General features: G+C 45.0%; 1 protein-coding gene across 2 annotated transcripts in view; it reads right to left on the bottom strand.

The window, feature by feature from the left end:
• Positions 1 to 25211, bottom strand: part of LYRM2 (LYR motif containing 2) — a 138306-nt gene that overhangs the window by 59848 nt on the left and 53247 nt on the right. Inside the window, exon 1 of one of the 2 annotated variants that reach the window (XM_085642855.1) lies at positions 20066 to 20344. The exons of the other annotated variant lie outside the window; for it this stretch is intronic. Coding sequence (XP_085498981.1) covers positions 20066 to 20110 — 45 coding nt within the window. The 5' untranslated portion in view covers positions 20111 to 20344. Of the gene's footprint in view, positions 1 to 20065; positions 20345 to 25211 lie in introns of those variants that run through there. 2 annotated transcript variants of the gene reach the window in all.

Genomic DNA, 25211 nt, shown 5'->3' with positions numbered 1-25211 from the left:
AACCACACAGATAACCAGCCCCGCAACCACCCAGCGTCATTTCCCTTCTCCCTGCCATAGAGGAGCATTGATAATGTATGAACTGCACCAACACGCTGCTTACATCACTTCCGTCACTGACCACATGACAAGGTGATGCAACTGAAAGACACTATCTGCTGGTGTTCATTTAAATGCCCACTAGACTATACATCTCAGTCAAATGTGATTATCTTTCTCAACTTATGAACAAGCATTTGCAATGCAATAGGTCTCGCAGTTGTTAGAGTTTGGGCTATTGGCATTGTAATGGCAATGCCTTTTATTTATGTGTTGGTTTTTAAAACATAAATAAAAGGCATTGTCATTTACAATGCCAATAGGTTAAACTCTCGCAAATGCGAGACCTATTGCATTGCAAATGCTTTTTCTGTGACTGGGCGGTTAAAAGCCATCACTGGGTGCAGATGTCTAAGAAAGTCTCAAATTGCATGAGCTAAAGACATACTTCCCCAAAACAATTCATCAATTATTCAAAGACTGTCAGCTCCATATACAAGACAACACAACTTCTCTCACTCACTGACTGGTCATCAACGTGCCAAGACATGCAACAGCCATACCAGCGACAACTGACACGCCTGAGTAATGAGATGCAAGACCCAAGAGTCCACTGTGTCACACGGATGCTTTTGTACATTAGTGCAGTGTGGTCAACACACATCTGCAAAGCGCCAGGATGGCCATCTCAGGCCCTCTTGGCACTGTGCCGTTCCCTACACTCTTCTTTAAGTGTATCCCACCATTAACATTGACACTGCTGTTCCAAGCAAACCGAGACCACTTTCGTCCTTCGCCAGCAGGGCACTGGACCATCAGCACACACTGGGCAGAGAGGTTCACTCAGATTCCAAGGGCACCTCACTCCTCACAAGTCAATCGCGAGAACATGAACGGGTTCCTCCGTTCAATAAATCAAGAGAATGTGGCGTAACGGCCAGAGCTGCCGACTAATGAACTGGGGAACACGATTTGAATCTCAGCGTCGCCTCAACATCCTGTGATTCTGGTAAAATCACTTGATATCCCCGTGCCCACCAAAAATGAATGTGACCTTGTGTGTTGTAACTTGTGCTCATGTAAAGTACTCCAATACCTTCGGGTCGCGTTTGCACTCTCAGTGGGCAGCCAGCCTGCACTACAAACCACCCCCGACGGTCAGTGTTGAATTATTTTTCATGTATTCATTTTGAATAGGGTAACAACTCACACATATGCTCTCTATTTTGCTAAGACGAATCCAAGCAATGTTGATCATGTCATGAATTCAAAAAAACTTGCAAAGAAAGAAAGCCGGGTTGAAAAATCCAAGAGAGTTTCACAAAGTGGCCGAAGTTGAAACTTCTGGGAGCTTACTGGTTGAAAGGAGTACTTCAATGTACACTAGAGATGGCGCTTCGTATTGTGAATATGCCTGAAGATTTTTTTTTTTAAACATGTATACACTGAGGCATGGCACGTGGGGGCAAACTGATCTCTCCAGGATCACACAATTTTCATCAAGAGAATAAGCAGGGAAGTCAGAATGTTAGCCACTAGCAAACATCCCTCACATTTGGTTAAAGTGAGTGAGTGAGTGAGTGAGTCTTTCTGTCTGTCTGTCTCTCTGTCTCACTCTCTCTCCCTCTCTCTCTCCTCTCCCACCTCCCCTCCCCGCCCCCCCCCCATCATCATCAAGAAGGGACACTAAACACATCTCAGCAGAGTTGGGGAGGGTGACAACTAATGAATATGATTTAAACCCCCCAAACTTGATATTTTAGTGACCAAGATCACACACCTCGAAATTGTAAACATGTTTCATGTAAAAAGCATGATTCAGGACCAACATGGGTGCAGACAGTGGGCCCGCCATGGTTCCCCAAAAGTGGTTTTCAATAGCCACCCATAGACTGTTGATCCATTAAATATTTATATTATTATCTTGAGGACACTGATACGTTCTTACTAACTACATTCTATCAGGCGTTGTATCTCAATCTACAGAGCGCAGGAGGAACAGCTCATCTGCTGTGAATCATTACAAGCAGCATTGTTAAGCGAACTGAGGAATTTCGTATCGTCATGTAAAAATATTGAGTTGCACAACTTTGCTATTTCAGTGCTTTTATTGCAAATGCAATATGCACACCTCTCTCACATATACAGTGACCTGTCTGCGCTGTATAAAAACTCAAATCTTATTTTTTTTAAATTACATTCTCCTTAATGGCAAAGTCTGCTCCTGTTTCATCGTGATGTATCAACAGTTTTCAAACTCTCGGGTAGAGCTGTGAGACAACTGTAGAATGGCGTAAATCGCTGTTAAATAATAGAAACACCCAAGAACGTCAACTTTGCCTAGCAGATAAACAGCTGCTCAGGCCGGTATGTGCTCAATGTAGTCAAATAATTTGCTCTAGTGATAGGAAAACATCATTTTTATTAATTGCACGCTAAAAATAGGGCTATAGAGGGCGCTTGTGCCTTCCAGAACCTAGTGCGAGGCTGCTCTCTTTACTTCAAACGGGTCTGAAACGATTTCTGCACTGAGGGACGTTTAATATTCGGTGGAACGAAATTTTCTGGTATGCAAAGGCGTCTCAGCAGATCTCTCGATTTTCTCAGGTCCATGCGCGCATATCTCAATCAGAACAGTTTTTTTCGTTCCGCTCTGGGATTTGCAGTCCTATCATTACATTATAAAGTTAAGGCTACAATTGCAGAATGCACAGAGAACGGTCCTGAGGTGCCTGTGAAGGAGAGGAAGACAAATGAGCTCCTGCATATACCCCCGAGGTCCGCCCTTCCCAAACAGCATTGGCCCAGTGTGAGCTACGAGAATGTCCCGATCAGGGCTGAGGAGAGGGCACTAAAGAGTCGGGTGAATACGAACGGTTTTCATTCCGAGCCCGGGAGGCAGTGCTAGAGCAGAGTTTTCAGTTTGAAAATTAACTGGGTTTTGAAGCTCTGGCATGTCTATTTGTTATATTAATTTATTAATTATTAATTATTTGTCTTGTGTAAGTGTTTATACTAATCAACTTGTTTGTTTTAACAAGAGAGAATTACACGTGGGAACGCATAAGTGTGCTGTTTAATAATAATGTGCGTGTTTACATATTTAAAGATTGCTGTGTGCTGTTTATTTTTTAAGCACAAAACGCTTTTTGAATTAATGCTTTTCTATGTTGCAAGAGCTAGATAATTACATATACATAAGGGTATTAGTGGGGTTAACACTGTTCAATCACTATGCTGTGGTAACGTTGTTTTGTCTCTTTTAATTAAGATGGTCTATTGTGGCCTATTGTGGCCTAAGTAAAGATGGCCGACATGTAGAGCCTGGCCTCGAGTAGAAAACTGTGACGAGAGAGAGCCTTGCTGAATATGGTCCTGAAGTCAGCTGACCACAGTCCTTGCTTTGCCTGGTTAAAATTTTCCGTGAGGACAGCAGCAGTTTTGGGCGATCTCCAAATGAAATGAAACGTCCTTGGCAGCTTTGGGAAACAAAGGAGCTTTAAAGAAAGACTCTGAACTATGATCTCATTGCCGAGGAAATGTGGAAACTACAAGATACAGTTGTATTTTTTGGTTCCTGTTCCGGTATGTTTATTTTGTGATTTTTTCCTGAGCGGAGATTTTCAAATGTAGCGATGCTACATCCTTTCCTTCTCGCTTTGCTCAGAGGTTCGACGGAAAAAGTCAATACAAAATGTGTCTTTCCTTTGTTTAATTCACTATAAGAATTGTTAGCCTAGAGAGGGTTTTTGCCACTTGCCATTTGCCTTTTGCCGCGTTCCGAATCTGCGTTGGTGAGGATCGTTGCTGAGCGGACTTCGTCTTGAGAGACTTTACCGAGAGACTTGTCCTGACCCATTCTGACATTTAGCTAGAATAGGTAACTATGAGAAAAATGATTTATTCTGACTGATTTTCTTTTACTAATTTTAGATAAAGCAATATAATTTTGAATATGGTGTTGGTTATTATTTCTTGTCAATTATTGAGTATTATATTTTGATTATTATTGTATAGATTGTTTAGATTATGTTTAAGGGCAGTCACAATAACGATCTTATTGACCTCGATATAGATGCAGGGTGTTTAGGAGTTTTTCTTTCCACAGGTTATTGCTGGTAGAGTATTTGAGCGTATGTTAGTGAAATGGGCCCTAGTGTATGAAGAATGTATGTGCGTGTAACTGTGAGATTACTCTATCCGTGGAAGTAGGGATATTATATACACCCTGATCTCTATCAGCAGCAGAGTTCGGGTGGGTGGGGGGGCAGGAGGTGATCTCACCGCAGCGGCTCGGAGGGAAGCGAGACTGCGCGCCGTTGGAGATCAAAGACTCGGACTGTGTTTGCACAAAGCTCGCCATCTGTTTTCATTCAGCCACTTGTATTTGCATCTGGGCTGAGTGAAAACAGATGTGCTTGTCATGAAGGGCGGGCTTAAAAAACTGCAAGGGCGGTAACAGAAATGACGTCCAGCAAATGGAAAGTGAGAAAACAACATAAATCACGACGCAAGCCAATCAGAAACGATTCGGACACAAGGGCGTGGATTGAAGTCCCCTTCTTTCATACGGTTTGCTACAGTCCTCGCAGGCGAGGAGCGCATGCGTGCTCAGACGCCAGGCAAGACCTAAAAACAGGTTTAATCCTCAATCCTTTACCTTAATTGTGTTTTACGATCCACCATCACTAACTCACTTCTCGTGACCATCTACCCACCCTGCCAAAGTCATTGCACAATAAGGTGCACACACCCCAGTCAGTGGTCCTCAAACACAACATGGAAACACTTCCCGCATAGCATCAAAACAACTACAACACCCTTCCAACCACACACCCTACACAAAGTGTAGCTTGCTACTCATGTAAGCAAGCGCTTCAGTGCTCCATATAGGGGTAATAAGCCCTCTATAAATAGAACAATACAATTCATTCAAGACAGCTCCAGCCCCTTATCGCCTGTCTTTTTGGCTCTGTCCTTTTAGCTCCTGCCTCCTTTCAGCCGTACATTTAGATCATCCCTTCTTGCATCTATCCCTTTAACTCCTGCATTACTGGCTCTTATCGTCCTCATCCAACTTTTGAGTGATTACCTGCTAATCCCATCCCTTTTGCTATTTCCTCTTTTGTATCTTTCCCTTGAGTACTCGCCTTCATGCATCCATTCCTTGATTTTACAAAATATGCTTGATTTTTGTATATTGCTGGACTGGTGATTGTTTTATCTTGCACTTTGAAAGTATTTGCACTTTTTCCTTTGCTTTACCAAATGTAGTTGTATAGATTCTATCATTAGGTACTTGCTGATAAGGTTTGTTTTCATGCCACATGCTGTGTTATTTATGCTTTTGCTTTCTCTTGTCTGTAAAATGTGGTCCTTACATCGTGCAATTAGCATTGTTTACACTACAGAAATGATAAATTCAAACAAACATCTGCAACTATGTTCTGAGGCATCCAAGTAGTTTTCATCATCAGCCTCGTTTACCTGCCTGTGTTTGTCCTGCTTACTAATAAAGACATGATGGTAGAAATTAAAAGTGCTTCCTCAGGTCACGTTATTATCATGCACACCCTTGACAGTCGCAAGTGTGTGGCATGCATATAATTCACTGGTTTATCTCTCTTGGGGCTGGCTGAGTTATATCTTGTGTACTCCTCATGTATATTGTCACTCGAGTCTGTGAAATTGCAGGTTTGGGTTTGTCTTCCAAAGTTTCAAATTATTGTCTATCAATGTAAATTCTAATTCAGACCCAAAATAGTTCATTGTATTCAGTGATAGGCAGTTCCTAAGCGAATAGGACCACTCCTTGGCATTGTTCTGATTGTTGTCTCAGTTAAATAATCTGCTCTTGACAAGAACGTTACAAATTGTATAGTTTATTTATTTAGAGTGCTTCCCACTTTCTTATGAAAACTTTAAACGAAAGGCATTTCATTAAATGTTGGCAGTTTCAAATAAAAATATACCAGAGTTTTGGGTGGTGGAGAAAAGAGGTAGGTGGTGGGATAGGCCGCTGGGAGGAGGCCCCCCTCCAGATAATTTGCAGGGGGGCCCCTTTAAGTTTTGTTACGCCACTGTTCTAATGCCGACTCATCTCAAGACTTTTTCACAATACATAAACTTGGTCAATTCTGCTCGCGCACAGGAAACAAGATTGTGTAGGCTTTAACTCAGTTCAGCACAACAGCAGAAACCCTACTGCTAAAATTATCATATTAAATTTACTCTGATCAATAGCAGCCGAGATAATGTGCAAGTATCTCAGGGTTGTGGGCACGGCGAGTACCAACTATTTATGTTTAGTTATTTAATATTTCAGGCTTGTGGGCACGGCAAGTACCAACTATTTATTTAATATCTCAGGGTTGTGGGCACAGTGAGCACCAACTATTTATTTAATATCTCAGGGTTGTGGGCACGGCGAGTACCAACTATTCATTTATTAAATATCTCAGGGTTATGGGCACAGCGAGTTTTAACTATTTATTTATTTAACAACTCGGGTTTGTGGGCACGGTGACTACCAAGAATGTATTTTTAAATGCACTTCAATATTATATTCCACCAGCAGACAAATTACAGAACAGTGTTAAAAATATTATCAACCCTTTATTAAATACAAGAGGTGCAATTTTATACACTAACACAATCTCTTAATAGCGTCTTAATAAACATCTTTCAGTTCTTAATTCCCCTAGAGTTTATTCGCTAATGCCTCCTTCTTAGTCCTTCTTCAGTTTCTAAAATCAAGCCTCTCAGATAACCAACACTGGAATCCTGCAGGGAGAGGCAGTTTCCGTACCAGGAAGCCATTGTTTGCCCTTGTGTAAGTTCCAGATGTTGTTCTTCCCATTTGTGGCCACATGAACCCACATCCCTCAATCCACAAAGACACTTTAAAAGACCAGTATCACAGTTAACAAAATCCCCGATTTCCCATGCCCTTACCTTATTATGAAATAACAAATGTATTGTATGATTAATTAAAATTATCACAAAGAGATACATTACAAAACATTTCCCATGATTAAACATACAGGGGTTGATTACAATGCCGTTCAGAAGGGCTCCAAATCGGATAAGAGGGTTTGCCGAATCTGATTCGGAACCCTTGTTTCCGACTGAATCGTACACAGTTCCCAAAGACCGATTACAATGCCCGTAAACCGTTAGGGCTGTCCGAATCAGTTCCAAAAGGCATTCGGACAGGTCACGTCTTTTGGACCTGAATCGTGCAGTCTATGGACTCGGTTTTCGAGCAAGCGATTAGGATGACAGATTCGGACAACCGTTCCAATTCGGTTTCTCCGTAACAAATCAGCTGCCAGAATCTGTCTTTAGGGGCCCATAGCAGGTCCCTGTTCACCAGGGGTCCTCCAACTCTGGCCCATGGCGGTACCCAAGGGACCCTCCTTTCCAACAATGCACAGTGTGGCAAGCACCATGGGGTGCCTGCCACAGGGTGCACGATATTCCCCAGCCACCCCTTACTTCAATGGGAGCCTATGTTCTCGTTCGGAACACAGGCTCCCATTGAAGTCAATGGAAGTCTGACTGAATCGCATTCGGATACATCCAAATCGCTCGGTCCGACTTACCCGATCTTAGTCGTCCGGAAAGCATTCCGGGACTGATTCTGTAGGAATGCTTTCTGGACGAGATCGTAATCAGCCCAATAATGTCCCTGTATGAACCATACAACGTTGTGGGATTACTCGACTATTCGATTTAGAGCTAAAACATATAAATTTCATCAAGGTTAAAAAAAAAAATACATTTGCTCTAGCCCATAAAAAAACCATACAGGTTGCATCAAAGTGGCAAGTGCTTATAGACATTTGGGGCCTCATGTAGGTAAATACATTTTACCGGTTCTTAAATACCGAGCCGTACCGAATCGGTAAATTAGAATCGGTAAGTTATATGTAGGTAAAAATTCGGTAACAGTTACCGATTCGGTAACAGTCGGTAAATACGAATCGGAATTCACCGAATCGGTAAATACCGAGGTGATAATTACCGATTCGGAAAATACCGAGGTGGTATCTACCGAATCGGAAAATACCGAGGTGGTATCTACCGAATCGGAAAATACCGAATCGGTACGTACGGATTCGGTAAATAACATCACATGACTTGACGAAACAGCTAATCCTGTGCAACGACAGCCCACCCAACCAGGAACTGCCCACACCCAGGCAGGTGTACACAATTAGCCGAAGTGGCCACACCCAGGCAGGTGTACATAATTAGCCGACCCTGGAGAGGCTCGGAGTGCAGAGGAGAGGCAGGGAGCAGTTGCATGTGCGAGCGGGAAACGAACAGCATGTCCAGCCAGAGCACACAGAAAGACGGAGGGGAAAGGAGGAGGAAGCTCAAATTCAGCCCCAAGGAACTCCAGGTGCTGGTGGAGGAGGTGGTGAAGCAGCACCAGAAGCTGTTTGGGAGGCAATCCCTGCAAGTGCCTGAGGCCGAAAAGCGCAACATATGGCTGGCCATCCAGGCGCAGGTCAATGCTGTGGGAGTGACCCACAGGGAAATTGAGGTCTTCAAAAAGCGCTGGTATGACCTGAGGATTGTGACCAAGAGGAAGATGGGCGACATCCAGAAGGAGGCCAGCCAGACCGGAGGTGGAACCAACAGGGCACCTGCCCTCACCGAACTGGAGGAGCTGGTGGCGGCCACACTCGAGCAAGAGAGCGTCGTGGGTCTTGGGGACGCCGACAGCTCTGCCAGAGCCGCAACACACCAAGGTAAGACGAAAGCACAGCAATGTAGCCGCCCCTACCCCTATCCCACATCCCCCATTGTGAAACGAGAATCACACTACAGTCCACACGTGTCAGTGCAGACAGGCAATGCATTCCGGGAGATGTAGTCAGGGCAACACTAACCATGACGTAAATGTCACAGGGCAACAAGGCATGTCACGCACTCGAGGCACAAGGAGACAGAGGACAGATTGGAATGTGAAATGATTTATTGTGACGCTTGCAATGTAGCCCTTCGGGGACACTGAGCCAATGTTGTTTTTCTGTCCACAGATGTGACATCATGCAGTACAGGGCATGCTGCAGGGGAGACGGCACACCGGCCACAAAAATCACCTCTAGCCAGCACGAGTTCAGACCAGGGAGCAGGCCCACTTTCAGCCGCACCACCTACGCAGCCAGCCGCGCCGCACACAGAGCCACCATCACCTCACCGAGAGCCAGCATCACCACCACCAGAGCCAGCATCGCCACTCATGTTCGATTCACCGGCCACATCTCCGCTTGCAGGTGTGAGAATGAGGAGGCGTCCAGCAGCCAGGCTACGAGCCTTAGACACCTCGTCAGACGACAGCATGGGCCCAGAAGACCGCACCGGGCCCCAGGAAGGGAGCCATCCCACTGTGCCCCACACCTCACAGGCAGCACAGACGGGAGCAAGAGGGCGCCGCAGGTCGCGTGTCCAGAGTCCACCAGCACCCACTGACGGCCATGGTGTCTTCTTGGGGCTCGAGGGCCAAATGTTGAAGCAACAGCGCCTGCAATCAAAGGCAGTAATGTCAGTCCAGAGGCACATGCGGGTGATGAGGACAAGCTTAGTCAACATGGACACAAACATTGGCGGCATGGCTGCGGGCATTCGGGACATGTCCCAGTCAATCCAGCAGTTGTGCAGCAAATTAGATGCTGACATCGAAGCACGGCGCCGGGAACGCCAGAGAAGGGACACTACCAGCAGGGCACTCAACCGTCTAGCAACTGCGACTTCCCTACTTTGCCGGCGCTCTGTGACGATGCAGGAGGGCCTAACACAGTGCTGCAGCGACCTGTCACGGGGGATGGTGCAGGTGACAAGTGCACTAGGGGTGCTATTGACTAGTCAGGCGTCGACAACTGCTGCAGGGGATGCTGCGGAGAGCATCGACACCAGCAGCAGCATCACACCCCCCGTCCCCGAAGCACGCAGGAGCAGCAGGCGGCTTGGGGTTGGCTCTAGTGAGGATGCACAGGCCGTGCAATCCACCACTGCAGCGCGTATGCGCAAACATTGATGTGGCCCTGCTTATCCACTTGCCATTGGGTGACGTAACCCTGGACATACTCATTGTATAGATGGCATATTGCCAGATTGGCCTGTTCATGTGTTCATGGCGTGGTGCCACATTAAACTACGTCATGACTTCTCACGACTCGCTGTGTCCCCTCACTTACTCAGAAATAGTTGCATGTGATCTCTGCCCGTCTCTCTCTCCCATCGATTGCAGTTGGCACTCTAGCTGCGCTGCCCTCTGGCTGGCCTGACTCATCCTCGTTGTCCTCAAAATATGTTAGTTCCACATCTGTACCTTTTTTCGTGGCAAGGTTGTGCAGCATTGCACAAGTGGCAATTATCTTGCAGCAGGTGATGGGTTTGTACTGGCGTGCGCCTCCGCTCTTGTGGAGGCAGCGGAACCTGCTCTTCAGCAGTCCAAACGTGCGCTCCACCACATTGCGTGTAGATTTGTGGGCCACGTTGTATCGTCTCTCACTCTGGGTTGCTGGGTGTAGGTAGGGAGTGAGGATGAATGAACGGCATGCATATGCACTGTCGCCTGGATGAGTAAAAGGGAACCATCAGTTACATGCCTCTATACACTCTGATTTGCAGGTTTCAAGGGGCGTCACTGTTACTTACCCAGCAGGTATCCCTCTCCGAATTCTCCGGCTCTCAGTCGTGTGTAGATCCCACTATTCTGGAAGATGTAAGAGTCGTGGGTGCTCCCAGGAAACTTTGCAACAATATCTGTGATGATGTTCCCTGCATCACAGATCACCTGCACATTGATGGAGTGGGTGGACTTCCTGTTCCTGTAGATGTGCTCTGTGTCAGCTGGAGGACAGATTGGGATGTGTGTACCATCAATACAGCCGATGACATGGGGGAACTGTGCCATGTGATAAAAGTCTGTTTTTGTTTTCTGCAGTGCAGCCTGTGTGTTTGGGAAGCTTATGTAGTGGTGCATTCTCTGCATCATGGCATCCAGGAACTTCCTGAAGAAACGTGACAGGCAACTCTGGGATACCCCACCCACCGCAGCTATCACCACCTGATAACTGCCGGATGCCAACAGATGTAGGCTGCAGAGCACCTGCACATGTGGGGGTATGGCGTGCGCCCTTCTTATTGGCTGGTCCAGGAGTGGGTGAAGGTCCCTGATTAAGTCCATGATGGTTTCGGGGTGTAGCCTGTACCTCTCATGTATCTCTGCATCAGTCAGCTGGAATAGTGTGATGCGCTGTCTGTAGATTTGTTCCTCCCGTCGCCACACCCTCAGTCCTGCTGCCTGTAGACGTAGGCGCCTTGCAATGACGTACATGGCGGCCATGTTGTCCACGCAGTTGCATTTTGGGATTGCTTATGTGCATTGTTGATGGTTACCACCTGCTTTCCATCCGTGTTAATTACCGACTCTTATTTACCGATTTTCCTGGATTTCTTAATTACCGACTGCTCCTACATGTCATTTTAAATTTTTACCACTTCATATTTACCACTTCATATTTACCGATTCGTTAATAATGTATTCGGTAAATATGAATCGGTATTTTAGAATTCGGTAACTATGAATCGGTATTTACCGCCTCATATTTACCGAAAAGTGGTTTTTGGACTCCTACATCTCACTTGTCTGAATACCGGTCGGTAACGGCATATTTACCGAAAATCGGCCGTTACCGACCGGTATTTGGCTACCTACATGAGGCCCTTGATGCGTAAACGCTCATCAAAGTTAGCGATGCATCAAAGTGACATGTGAAATTACTCAACAGTCCAATTAATACCAATACATATAGATTTCATCACAATAAAAATAAAGCTGCATTTATAGGCGCCCACAAAGATCTATTCAAAGTGCCAGGCGCTTGTATACATTATATACATAAAAATCATAAATCGTGAAAAAAAAATCTTACGTCAAAGTGTCATATATAGAAATTCATCAGAGTTAAACAATTCATCAAGGTGCCATATGGAAATCATTCGACAAGTCTGTTAGAGCCAATTCATGCATAAATCATCAAGATACAAATAAAGCTGCAATTGTTCTAGCCCAATATCTTGTTGTAAACATTATGTACAGTGAAGAAGAAGAAGCAAACGGCTGGTGCTTATGGTAAGATACTAACATTCTTCCTGCCATGGTCAAAACCTGGCAAGTCAATGTAATTGAAGCACCTGATAAGCATAATATGCGGGCCTGGGGGACTGATCTCACCCCAGCATCGAGTAATGATGTTCACATGCTTTAACAGTATGCGATGTCCAGTTAGCAGGTTTTGGCAGATGCGTACAATATGTAATAAAGTGTCTTGCGGAAGCCCACACAGTCTACGGTCTCTAGATGCCCATTGCTGGATCCATAAGGAAGTACCATTCTTAGTGGAATATTTACCCAGTCGGTCGCAATTTTAGAAATGTATCGCTCATACGTGCTGGAAAATTGGACGTCAAATAAGGATAATTTCCAGTCTTTGGTAAGAATCACTATCCAGGCATGCTTTTTTGCAGCTAATATCTCCTTATGAGCAGTGAACAAATTCACTTTTATCTTTCTGTTTAGAAACTGTTTAAAACTGGGCTTATTCATATCTGGGAACCCCGACTGTGGATCGAAGCTTTAGAAGCACTCTGACAGGTAAGATCTCCAGGCCCAGCATGTTCAGAATGGTTAATTATTTACCAGCAATTATTTGTTAAAGAACCAACTTCTGATAAAAACAAAGAATGCCTACATTTCAAGAACGACCCCTGGCTCACTATAGTTTGTATTCGGAGTCCAAATTCCAGATGTATTTCAGCTTGTCCAATAGCTTTTGGAATTTTAAAAACAGACTTGTAGGCCTTTATTATCGTTAGGTCCAATAGTTTGGCATTCTTTTCCTTAATGATAGGAGAGACATCAAAAATAATCAGGAGCAACTTGGCTCCGATAACTTTGAGAAGATGTTCATACAATTTGAATTTGAGAGAATCTCGTTATGACTTAAAAGTGAATATCACAGATGATGTTTTTGCTCTCGGTACATTGAAATGGCTTTTAAACAAGACTTTATCATCAAATAGGATGCCAAAAAATGTATATTACTTTACAATCTCAATTGGCCTTACTCTAGCTTGCCAGGTTCAAGATTTAGTAGTCGATGAACCTATTGCCATTACCTTAGGTTTTTTTTTTATATTCAGTTCCAAACAATTTGCTGTAATATATTCATCAAAAGCAGTGATTAGCCGTTGTAATCCTACAGGGATTTGGATAAATGAGATCATATCATTGGCATACAGAAGATATTTTTGATGGAAATTGGCAAGTTTAGGAGGGGGAGCATTAATGGCTTCTAGATGCTGAAACAAATCTGACAAAAAGATTAAAAAGACACAGGGCCAATACACCACCGTGTTTAAGGCAGTTACAAGTTTTAATTCACCAAGACAGACTGGAGCCATCCCCTAGTTTAACTTGTACCCATGTATTTGAGTACAACAGTATGATAGCATCTAAAAGGTTTTGGGGAATCTCCCAGTATAGCTTATGGAACAAAGTCAAATGCAGCTTTTAAATCTATAAAACAGAGATTTACACTTTGTTTTTTTACAACGGCGAACTCTGCCAACAGGGTGAAGGTCAGTAAATTAGTGATAGCAGATTGGTCTTTTTGAAATCCCGATTGGTTATCTGGAATTAGCTCCTGTGCGGTTGCCCATCCTTTCAAGTTGACCAGTAACCATCGCCTCAACTTCAGGTAAAGCGATTAACCGATAGTTTGAAGGGTTATCTACTGAGTCACTTTCGTGGACTGGTTGCAGGAGGCTTCCTTGCCAAAAACTGTGGAATGATATTCATTAATAGAACTTCATTGCCCACAGATCAAAATTAGCTCGAAATATATCGCTGGGAAGACCATTTGGGTCGGGGGCCCCATTTGATCTGATCCAGCAAAGCAAAGTGGTGATTTAATTACACACTGCCGCACGCCGCACTCCACACACTGCTGCACGCCACACACTGCTGCACGCCACACACTGCTGCACGCCACACACTGCTGCACGCCACACACTGCTTTTATGCGAGTTTATGCTACTGACATTGTAAATGACAATGCCTTTTATTTGTTTTAAAACCAAAACATAAATAAAAGGCATTGTAATTTTACAATGCCAATATCTCAAACTCTTATAAATGCGAGACCTATTGCATTGCAAATGCTTGTTATGATTGTTTATTTACACTGTGATATCACGAGTGATGGTGGCACTCACCGACAGAAGAGCCAACATAGAGCTCTGAAAACACAGCATGGCACTGCATACTATGACAATAAGCAGAAACCAGGCTCGCATTATCGGTGTTGTCCACAAGAACTCATTTTAGAAACAATCATTGTTTGAATGTTTCAAGTTTTCTCTCTGCACTTTTTTCCTTTCTTCTAGGTTGATTTACAGATACCTACTGGGGTGAGTATTTAATAGATACTTGGGATATAATGAGTTATAACCGGGATTACGTAAAATAATACTCTAGATACCCACCCTGAATGAGGGTTTGGGAACACTTTTTTGGCCCTGAAGAAACGCTGAGGATCCTGTACTGGACTGACAGAGAGTGAAACATGTCGACCTGAACAGTGAAACCTCAACAGTTCACTACATTACACTCACTGAGTAATGGTGCTTCCTATCTCACCGCACACTACCCTGACTTAGTTTTTAACCTTACCAAAGGATCTTTGGTAATTTAATTTTCTTGAGGTAATTTTAGATCACACACTACATCTCCAATATAGAACTCCACACACCCGCATACACCATCACGGCTGATACCAAAAAGATTTCCGACAAAGAGCTCTCTCGCAGGGCCCGTGGGGCACTGCAGCGCCGGCCCCTCGAGGAGCAAAAGGCCAGATGAAGCATGACACCCACATGGGTAAGGGCAACACTTCCAAATAAGGAAGACTCCCCCCAGAACCATCGATTCCAACCAGTTACTTCTTCACCCTTTTCTAACCTTTTCCACTTAGGAACAAGTATCCACATTGATTATACGTATTATTCGAATTTAGGAGCACGGGGACTGGAACTTTATCTTGCTCCTCGTCCCCCCACCCTGTGATTAAATGACACACTGCACAAACATTAGAAATTTATAGTTCTATTTAAAACTTGGAATTTAAGAACCACTTTCAAATTAGTATAACTTTATTTATTCTTCCTATACAAAACTTAAACTACACAAACATTAGAAATTCTTATGTTATAGTTCTACTTTAAATTTATAATTTACAAATCACCATCTATATACTATAACTGTATTTATTCTTTCTATGCAAACTAATCTTAAACTGCACAAACATTAGAGATTCTAAAGTTATACCTTTAATTTATAATCTACGCCCCATCTTCAAATTACTATAACTCTCACCTCTAGGAAGCACTGCTTATTCCCTTTCATATTCCATCAGTTACACCATGTGAAACTGTAATATTCATAGCAACACTGATGACATCTCAAATGACATCATTTGTGAGAACAGCTTGTATGGTAGAGTGGCGGGTTAGAGTTAATGTAGTGTGGATAGAGAGACAACACAGTGTACGGAGGCGCGTGAGTTATAGTAATTTGAAAGTGGTGCGTAAATTATAAACACCAACCTAAGCATCAGCTCCTATTGCAGTTAAGGGGAGTTTTTAAATTGGCCGTGTTCCCCACACAATTAATAGATCCCTTTAATAATGGGCTCTTTTCCAGTTAAAATCATACTTTTTGCCAGATAACGTTCCTCACACTCACTCCAACCCTCTACTCCTGCTTGTGCGAATATTGTAACAAGCTTAAGAGGAGGGGGGGGGGGGAGGAGTCATATGTTGCAGGAAATCAAAATCACTAATAAAGATGCATTCTCTAAGAGAGATGGCTGGGTAGATGACATAACCCGCTAAACATAAACGGGGTCATCAATCTCATTTCTAAAATGTCTGGCTTATCGCTCATGTCATCTGAACACGACAACAAAGATCACTGACCGTTACCTAGCATGGTGAAAGCGATCTCTATGTTATAAATATCTATGGTCTCAAACGCAGACACCCCACAATTCTGGACATCTCTAAACCCAAATCTAGAGCTTGTTCCTCAAAGACGAGGGCTTGACTTTCTTAATCGATAACCTGCCTCCTAATGAGGTTTCCTTCTCGGACAGAGAAACTCTCAGTAGACCCAATATGAGAGGGGAGATTTCCACAGCAATTAGACTCATCCTGACTGAAAAGGCGCCTGGACCAGATGGCTTACCCATGGTCTTCTACAAAACTATGCTTGAGACACTTATCCCCACTTGAAGCCGCTCTGAGCTATTTTGCACTAAATGGTAAAGTCTCTGGTTCGGATGCAGAGGCTACTATAGGAGGACAAGAATCACACAGATGGAAAAATAAAAATAAAATCACCTAATTTCTTTCATTAACTTGGGAGCTAAAATATATGCAAAAATCACAGCTAAATGCCTGGAGCCGATTACCGTTAGATTGGTTCAAAAATCCCAAACAGGCTTTCTAGAAGACGACTTGCTAGCGATAGTCCACACGCCGTCTGCCACGTTATTGAAAAGGCCCAAACCATCACCACACCCACAGCCGCCATCGCCCTTGACGCCGAGAAGGCCTTTGGAAGCGGTTCTTCAATCTTACAATCTACATTCCTTTTTCATTAACATAGTTATGGCTCTGTACGACACCCCGCTAGCCAGAGTTAAAATCAATGGCTTCTTCTCAGATCTCTTCCCGCTTCACCAGGGAACCCAATAAGGTTGCCACTTTCTCCTTTACGGTTCCTGTTGGCTAATGATCCTTTATTGACACTTCTCTACAATTCTGCCGACATCACAGTTATTAACTTAAGCTCAGCCCCCCTAAAAACGACTGCCTTTGCCGAAAACATACTGATTCTCTCAGAGAACACTGAGGATACAATCCCTGCAATTTTAAATACTAGGCAGTATGACACTATTCCCACTCATTGCATTTAGTGTGGTTTATTTAACCGGCTTATACAAAATATCAATAAAAAGTTTTGAAATAAAAAAAAAACACAAGTTCATGCAATCCTTGCCATCTCTGCAGTGTGCAGAGAAATGGTCATGTGTGCCATTTGCAAGTGTGATTCTGTTTGTGAAGGGGATAAACAGTGGTCATAATACTGACAAGGAGGAAGTCACAGAAAATGTGGTGATTAGAGGTGAAAGGGTGGAATTACTATGTGATGAAGTAAAGGGGATGTGAGGAGATGTATACAGGGGACAGGTCTGAAGACGAGAGAGATGAGGTGTGAGATAAGCAGATGGAGGATTTCAGAAAGATGTGGAGACAATAAGGGCAGTAGTGACTACCGTAGACTGCAGAGGAATGTGGCGTGAAGGGAAGTGTATGGGAGTGATTGAGACTCCGAAGACCATCAGTAAGACCACGACCTCTTACACTGACCTCAGTAAGACCACTACCCCTTACATAGACCTCAGTAAGACCACTACCCCTTACATAGACCTCAGTAAGACCACTACCCCTTACATTGACCTCAGTAAGACCACTACCCCTTACATAGACCTCAGTAAGACCACTACCCCTTACATAGACCTCAGTAAGACCACTACCCCTTACATTGACCTCAGTAAGACCACTACCCCTTACATAGACCTCAGTAAGACCACTACCCCTTACATTGACCTCAGTAAGACCACTACCCCTTACATAGACCTCAGTAACACCACTACCCCTTACATAGACCTCAGTAAGACCACTACCCCTTACATAGACCTCAGTAAGACCACTACCCCTTACATAGACCTCAGTAAGACCACTACCCCTTACATAGACCTCAGTAAGACCACTACCCCTTACATTGACCTCAGTAAGACCACTACCCCTTACATAGACCTCAGTAAGACCACTACCCCTTACATAGACCTCAGTAAGACCACTACCCCTTACATTGACCTCAGTAAGACCACTACCCCTTACATAGACCTCAGTAAGACCACTACCCCTTACATAGACCTCAGTAAGACCACTACCCCTTACATAGACCTCAGTAAGACCACTACCCCTTACATAGACCTCAGTAAGACCACTACCCCTTACATTGACCTCAGTAAGACCACTACCCCTTACATAGACCTCAGTAAGACCACTACCCCTTACATAGACCTCAGTAACACCACTACCCCTTACATAGACCTCAGTAAGACCACTACCCCTTACATAGACCTCAGTAAGACCACTACCCCTTACATAGACCTCAGTAAGACCACTACCCCTTACATAGACCTCAGTAAGACCACTACCCCTTACATTGACCTCAGTAAGACCACTACCCCTTACATAGACCTCAGTAAGACCACTACCCCTTGCATTGACCTCCGTAATGTTAAATTCACAGTCTCATAATTTCAAAATTGGAACATTTTCAATATTATTTACAAAAAAAATTGTTTCGATGCCTCGTCAGGGGTAGTAAGCGCGATATAAATACGATTTCAATACGATTTACTCATGTCTCTTATACAGCTAATAACCACCGACAAAGACAATAGTCCTAGCTTGGTTTAGGTGCATGTCACTTATTGTGTTATATATCTGGAATCAATAAAGCACAAAGAAGCAGCACAATGCCAGTCCCACACCTGCCAACTTGAAGAACAATCTCCCCGCTTGAGGAGGGGGCAGGCCGAGGAGGGGGATTGACCGTGTGCCAAAAAGTAGCTAGGAGACACTTTTGAACCCCACCCTGTCCCCAAAATCTGCCTCCCAGTCTCCTCCCCACTCCCCCACCTAAAAAAACTTGCTGGTGCTTTGTACTGTTTTTTTTTTTCATTCCTCAATGGATGTGGGCAGTTCAAAGCCTCAGAAAATGATCTGGAAAACCACTATTTACAGAGGTTTTCTGCTCGTTTTCTCTGCCACCGTGTGATATCGGCTCCTTACCGGGTAATGAGAGCCGATTTCATGTGTCACACGGTGGTACTGTGTGATTTGGCAGGTATGTAGTCAGGTGGCAGATTATGGGATACACAGATTTTTTGTTAATTACACAGGCCAGGCTGCTTTTATCCCCCCCCCCCTTCTCCTCCCCCTCACACTATTTTCATCGCCTTTAGTTCCATGTAGGCAACCAGCCTTGAGAAATTTCCATGTCCATGTGTGATGTGCTGCTCCAGTCCAGAGTTTTCCTTTGAATTCTGAGACTTGTAGTATGGTTTGTTCCGTTATAAAAACAAGACTACAAGTCCCAAAATGCACGGCAAAAAACAGGACTTCAAGTTCATCAAACATGGGCGTATCTTGGGTGATTGTCATGTTCCCCGTGTGGTGTCTTCATGTATTACAACGTGCACTGACACTTAACATTAGAACCTTTAGTAACATGGTGGATCCCAAAATAGCAAGATGGCTGGCCTGTTTCCTGCAGCCTGGATGCCCCTGTTGTTCTTGCCTTAGTGACCCCTAAAAACGGGGAGACCCGGGACTGGCAGCACCATGGGTAGCGAAAGGGTAGCAGAGGGTATCCAAGGGGTAGCAGAGCGTATGCCTGGGGGTAGCGGAGGGTATGCCTGGGGGTAGCGGAGGGTATGCCTGGGGGTAGCGGAGGGTATGCCTGGGGGTAGCGGAGGGTATGCCTGGGGGTAGCGGAGGGTATGCCAGGGGGTAGCGGAGGGTATGCCAGGGGGTTGCGGAGGGTGTGCCAGGGGGTTGCGGAGGGTGTGCCAGGGGGTTGCGGAGGGTATGCCAGGGGGTTGCAGAGGGTGTGAGGGGTACCAGGGGGTGTGCCAGGGGTAACAGAGGGTTACCAGGGGCGGTGCCAGGGGTAGCAGAGGGTGTGAGGAGTAGCAGAGGTTGTGAGGGGTAGCAGCGGGTGTGCCAGGGGAAGCAGCTGGGACGTCTAGCAGCGCCTTGAGGCTTCCGTGCTCGCACAGGCCTGCAGTCCTTGCCAGACAGACAGTACCTGTTTGAGGGTGAGCGCTGCAGGGGGGAGCCTCGATGTCACCATGCTGCAGGGCGATCACCCGCTGCGTCCTGCGCCCCTCTTCCCGTGCACCCCGACTCCTGCTGCAGAGCGCCTCGCTTCCGCCTTCCTGTGCTGTAGGCGCACTCCTGTGAGCATGGACGGGGCAGCAGCGCCCCGTGCGTTCACAGCGCCTACTGCAGGACTCAGAGATTTGACGTCACTAGCAAGAGGGCATACATACTTTACGATTATGCAGACTTTTAATGTGCAAGATTGGAACAACTTCTCAAGTGGAAATCCCCTGGCCCGAGGCGCTCACCCCTTCCTCGAGAATTGTAGCGCTTCCGTTCGGATGACAGGCGGGGCGCTATGCGCCTGCTGATCACCACCAACAACAACTACATTTAAAGGCGCTGTTGGAATGCTAGCACACTCTTTTCCCTCGTCGGACTTACCCCTGCTCTGGGAGTTACTTTTTTGATGATGAAAACATCGATGTTGGTGTTTATCAGTGTTTTTACTCACATTTTTACATCAACATGTTGGTGTGTTTTCCCTTTGCCTCTCCTTTTACTCTCTAGGCTGCACGTGCTCCTCGGTATAGCGGATCTAAAGAAAACACCTAGTGGCATTGCCGCCGTAAATGCACAATGAATATTCGGTTTATTTGAACATGAGTAATAAAGGCCTTGATGGTTGTTGCTCTGTCAGCATCTTATTCTTACACGCCTCCTCTCTGCCTTTCCACACTGTGTATCCAGGGTATGAAAGGATATTTTGAGGATTAGCTTTAACACAACGTCCTTCTCTCATGTACAACATGATGCTTCGTTCTGAAGCTTGGTTTTTCATGCTGTGTTTGCACAGTCACTGCTTTCACAACGTGTCAACTATTGGGACCACAAAGTGAGTCTCATGAGAACTTAACCTGGACTGTAATGTCTAGATTACATACCATCATCTTCATTACAGACCAACCAACTTGAACAACAAGCATTGGCATACCCAATAGGTCTCGCCTTTGGGACCTTGAAAGTGTTTAGCCATGCAACAGCTGTTGTTGCACCAAAGAAATTGTGCTGCATAAATAAATACTTATAAGGTCCCAAAAGCGAGACCTATTGGCTATGCCAATGCTTGTTCATTGTAAAGAAATAGATGCTTGTTTCTATTTCTTTACTTTCGCTATAATCGCGGCACCGACGCTTTATTTTTAACACTAAAAGTAAAGCGCCGGTGCCCAATTATAGCAAAAGCGCCTTCATGAAGTACAGTACCCGTGATGGAGACATATGGCGGCTGCGCGCGTTCACGCGCACATGCACGCAGGCTTTAGGCCAGCGGCTGCAGCACTTTGAAAATCCCCTTACAAAAATTCGAGCAACAGCGCATGCGCTATTCTAGGCTCAACTTAAAAATCTCATTGTGTGAGGAGGGTATGGCCTTGGAGGGGGCCGGGCCTCGAGCGACAAGTACCTAAAATGCACTTTTGCCTGCACCCCGCCCCCAAGACACCTCCTCCAAAAAAAGGATAATAAAGCTTGCCGATGTCCTGGGGTGTTTTAACACCCCTTAATGGACGTCTGCAGTTCAAAGGCTCGGAAAACGAGTTGAAATCCACTATTTACAGTGTTTTTCAGCTCATTTTCCTTACTGACCAGGGCCGGAATGGGAACACAAACCAGCCCCGGCAATTCTGCCGGCCCGGGCCCAAGGGGAGGAGGGTGGGCGGGGGAGGTGCTTCTGCGTTAGCACTGCTGCAAAACCAGCCCCAGTAACAAAACCTGCCCCCACTGCTCGAAATCCGACTCCCACCATTTCAGCCCGCCAGGAAATTGCCCGGTGCATGCTACGGCCAGTCTGGCCCCGCAGGTGACCATGTGATGGAAGCCGATATCGCGTACCACACAGCGGCACCATGTGAGCTGGCAGGTGTGTCATCACTCAGATTCCCCCTTCCTCCTCACAGTAGTTATTCATTGAGGATTTATCCTCCACTCACTAAAATGTCACCACGTCCCAAACTATTTTTTTCTCATAAATGACGTCAGTCATCCTCCTATACTCCCCCACTGCCTCCGAAGGTATATCTTGATTTACAAAGCCCTCTAATCGATTGTTGCCGAAGGCTCTCAGGCGCGGAGGGAAGGTCGTAAGTACTGGGACGAGGATGGAAGAATCGGGGTAATGAAGATTACAGGTAAGTAATCTAGACATTACCTATTCATCTACTTTCTCATCTCCTTCCTTACTCATTGAGGATATACCACAGCAGGATGCCTTCTGTAATGTTGCGTCGCGGTCGCATTGCCTGCGGTGGACGCTTCAAGGCCTTACGAGTGTGTCGTACATGAAAGGGCTTGCGCAATGTAGGCCAAAGACAGATCACCCGGAGCCAGTGTAACTGTGTACTACGCTCCCTCGTATGCGCGCCTCTGGCGTCACATCCGCGTGGGCTCTGCTTTATTGATTAGGTCATGTGACCACCGACTGTACCAACACTTCGTCAACACATTCACAACTTCATACACTTGATCACCAGGACAAGACACCCAAAAATCATCTCGTTAACAGGCTGCATATAAAAATTTTCATATGTTTTTATTGTTATAAAATAGATCATATAATCAGACACAAATTCATAAAAATACACACAATAAAACAATGTAGAAGTTTAAGATAAAAACAACAATGCACAGTATCCTACCTATACATAGAACACACTACACATACATTAGTGTAAAATAAAGGGAGACTCAGTAAGGAGCGTATTTTGATCTCTCATCATCAGTGCTGGTGGGACCCGTTGAATTATTTCCTGACGCGTACGCGCCTTTTCACGGACATAGGATTGTATCCACCGTGTACTTATCCATGAGGAGAAAAAATAGATACTCCCACTGTTTACGACCTAATTGAAATCGCTCTTGAGGTTTTCGACCCACCTTTGCATCTAAGACATATTTTCCATCAAACGCACGTATTTACGCTGTAAGAACAAGGCTATAAAAGGCTATAATAGACTGTATCAGTATTTGGCCTGTTGAGTAATCTGGATGAGGCACAAGGAGGTTAGGATCCCTTCAGTAGCCGAGGTCTACTCAATTGGTGCATATAAGACTGTTTTCTGACGACATGGGAGAATATTATTACTTGTCCTGAAGAAGGTGGTCTGCTATCTTCAAATTTCCACCGAAACGCGTCGACGCATTCGTAGGAGGGAGAGTATAGATTGTTGTGACTCCTAGTTTCCAAATTACGCAAATGTTAATATAATCAACTAGGAAATGAGTAGATCATGATCATATGTCTCCTGACTCCTGATGATGAGAGATCAAAATACGCTCCTTACTGAGTCTCCCTTTATTTTACACTAATGTATGTGTAGTGTGTTCTATGTATAGGTAGGATACTGTGCATTGTTGTTTTTATCTTAAACTTCTACATTGTTTTATTGTGTGTATTTTTATGAATTTGTGTCTGATTATATGATCTATTTTATAACAATAAAAACATATGAAAATTTTTATATGCAGGCTGTTAACGAGATGATTTTTGGGTGTCTTGTCCTGGTGATCAAGTGTATGAAGTTGTGAATGTGTTGACAAATTCTGCTTTTCCAAAAGGGGAATCTTTGTTTTGACTTGTGTCTGTTGGCGCTCCACCCCTTTTGTGGTACGGGGCCCCTCTCTCCTTAATTTTTATATGTACCAACACTTCACCAGGTCTTGGGGGTTTACATACACTCTCCCCCGGACCTGGGCTACCAATGACCCCGTCTCGTGTCGCGCTTATTACATCATAGGGCCGACACTACACCTTCATCACAATCTGATAAAAACAACTCTCCAGACACACTCGCAAGACAACAGCAAACCTGGGTGCAGAGACATCAGAACTCTATAATGACTACAGGTTGGTAAAACTAAGACAGCCTATGATAAGCTCAATAATGACTTACAAAATGGTTGCATTAAAAGGCAACCCTAATTACAAAATACAAACACACAATCAGGATTCAGAAAAAAACAACAGTACAGAAACCGCACTCAACACAGCCGCTGACTACATCCAGACAATCCTGGACTAGGAAGAAACAGGAGCCCTCATCCTCCTTGACCAGTCCGTTGCATTCGAGGCAGTCTCCCACAGCACACACATCAGCTGTGTCACGCTCAGCTCGATCTGTTCCTTCCTCACAAGAAGAATCTATAGAGTTAGACTCCCTTCCTCACAACGGAGACCAAGAGCCTGATCTGGGGAGACCCCAGTGACCCTACTCAACATCTACATGACACTGCTCGCAAACATCATCCAATCCCAAGGTATCACCTTTCTTTCTTACGCCGACAACACCAAACTCATCCTCTCCTTGACGGGCAAGACAATAACCACCAGAACCAACTGCGTGATCATGGTAGCGAAATGGATGAGAACGAACTGCCTGAAGCTCTAATCCGACAAGATGGAAGTGCTCGTCTTCGGAAACAAGACTTCCCCATGGGATACCACCAACCACGTCAGAAATTGGGATATCACCCTACCATGGTTGACAAATGCAACATGATGGCACAAGTCAACGCAGTGAGTTCTGCCTGCACCCACATCTTGTGAATGCTACAAAAGTTCTTCAAGTGGCTGTAACAGAACACCAGACGAATCGTCACACAAGCACCTATCACTAGCAGGCGTGACCACAGCAACGCACTCTAGGCTGAAAAGGACAAGCACAGGGGCGGGCTGGTGTTAGTGGGCAAAAGGGGCGTTGCCCTGCCATCCATCCAGAGCCTGAGGGGAGACGTAAGAAATGAATTTAAAAAACCAAGCAGCCGAAAAGAAATTTCCACTTGCTGGCTGCTCTATTACTTTTAATGGGGCAGCTGTGATAAACTGCAGACGTCCTGCTGCGCATGTGCCTGCCAGGGCGATGTCCTCTTTCGACCTGCAGGCACAAGCTACAGCAGTGACGTCATCGTGGCGAGTTAGAATGCCATGGATAAGACTGCTTATCGGGCGTTTACTAAATGGCCCTAGGAGGAGTTGGCCGAACTCTATTCATTTCAATGGCAGAGGGCGGGGCAGGCTGAGAGGGAGAAGGAATAGTGGGTGGCAACAATTACCAGTCATCACGAGAGGGGCCGGG

This window comes from Triturus cristatus, chromosome 2_2, assembly GCF_964204655.1.
Source record: "Triturus cristatus chromosome 2_2, aTriCri1.1, whole genome shotgun sequence".
Taxonomy (NCBI): Eukaryota; Metazoa; Chordata; class Amphibia; order Caudata; family Salamandridae; genus Triturus; species Triturus cristatus.
This window is presented reverse-complemented; position numbering and strand designations above follow the sequence as displayed.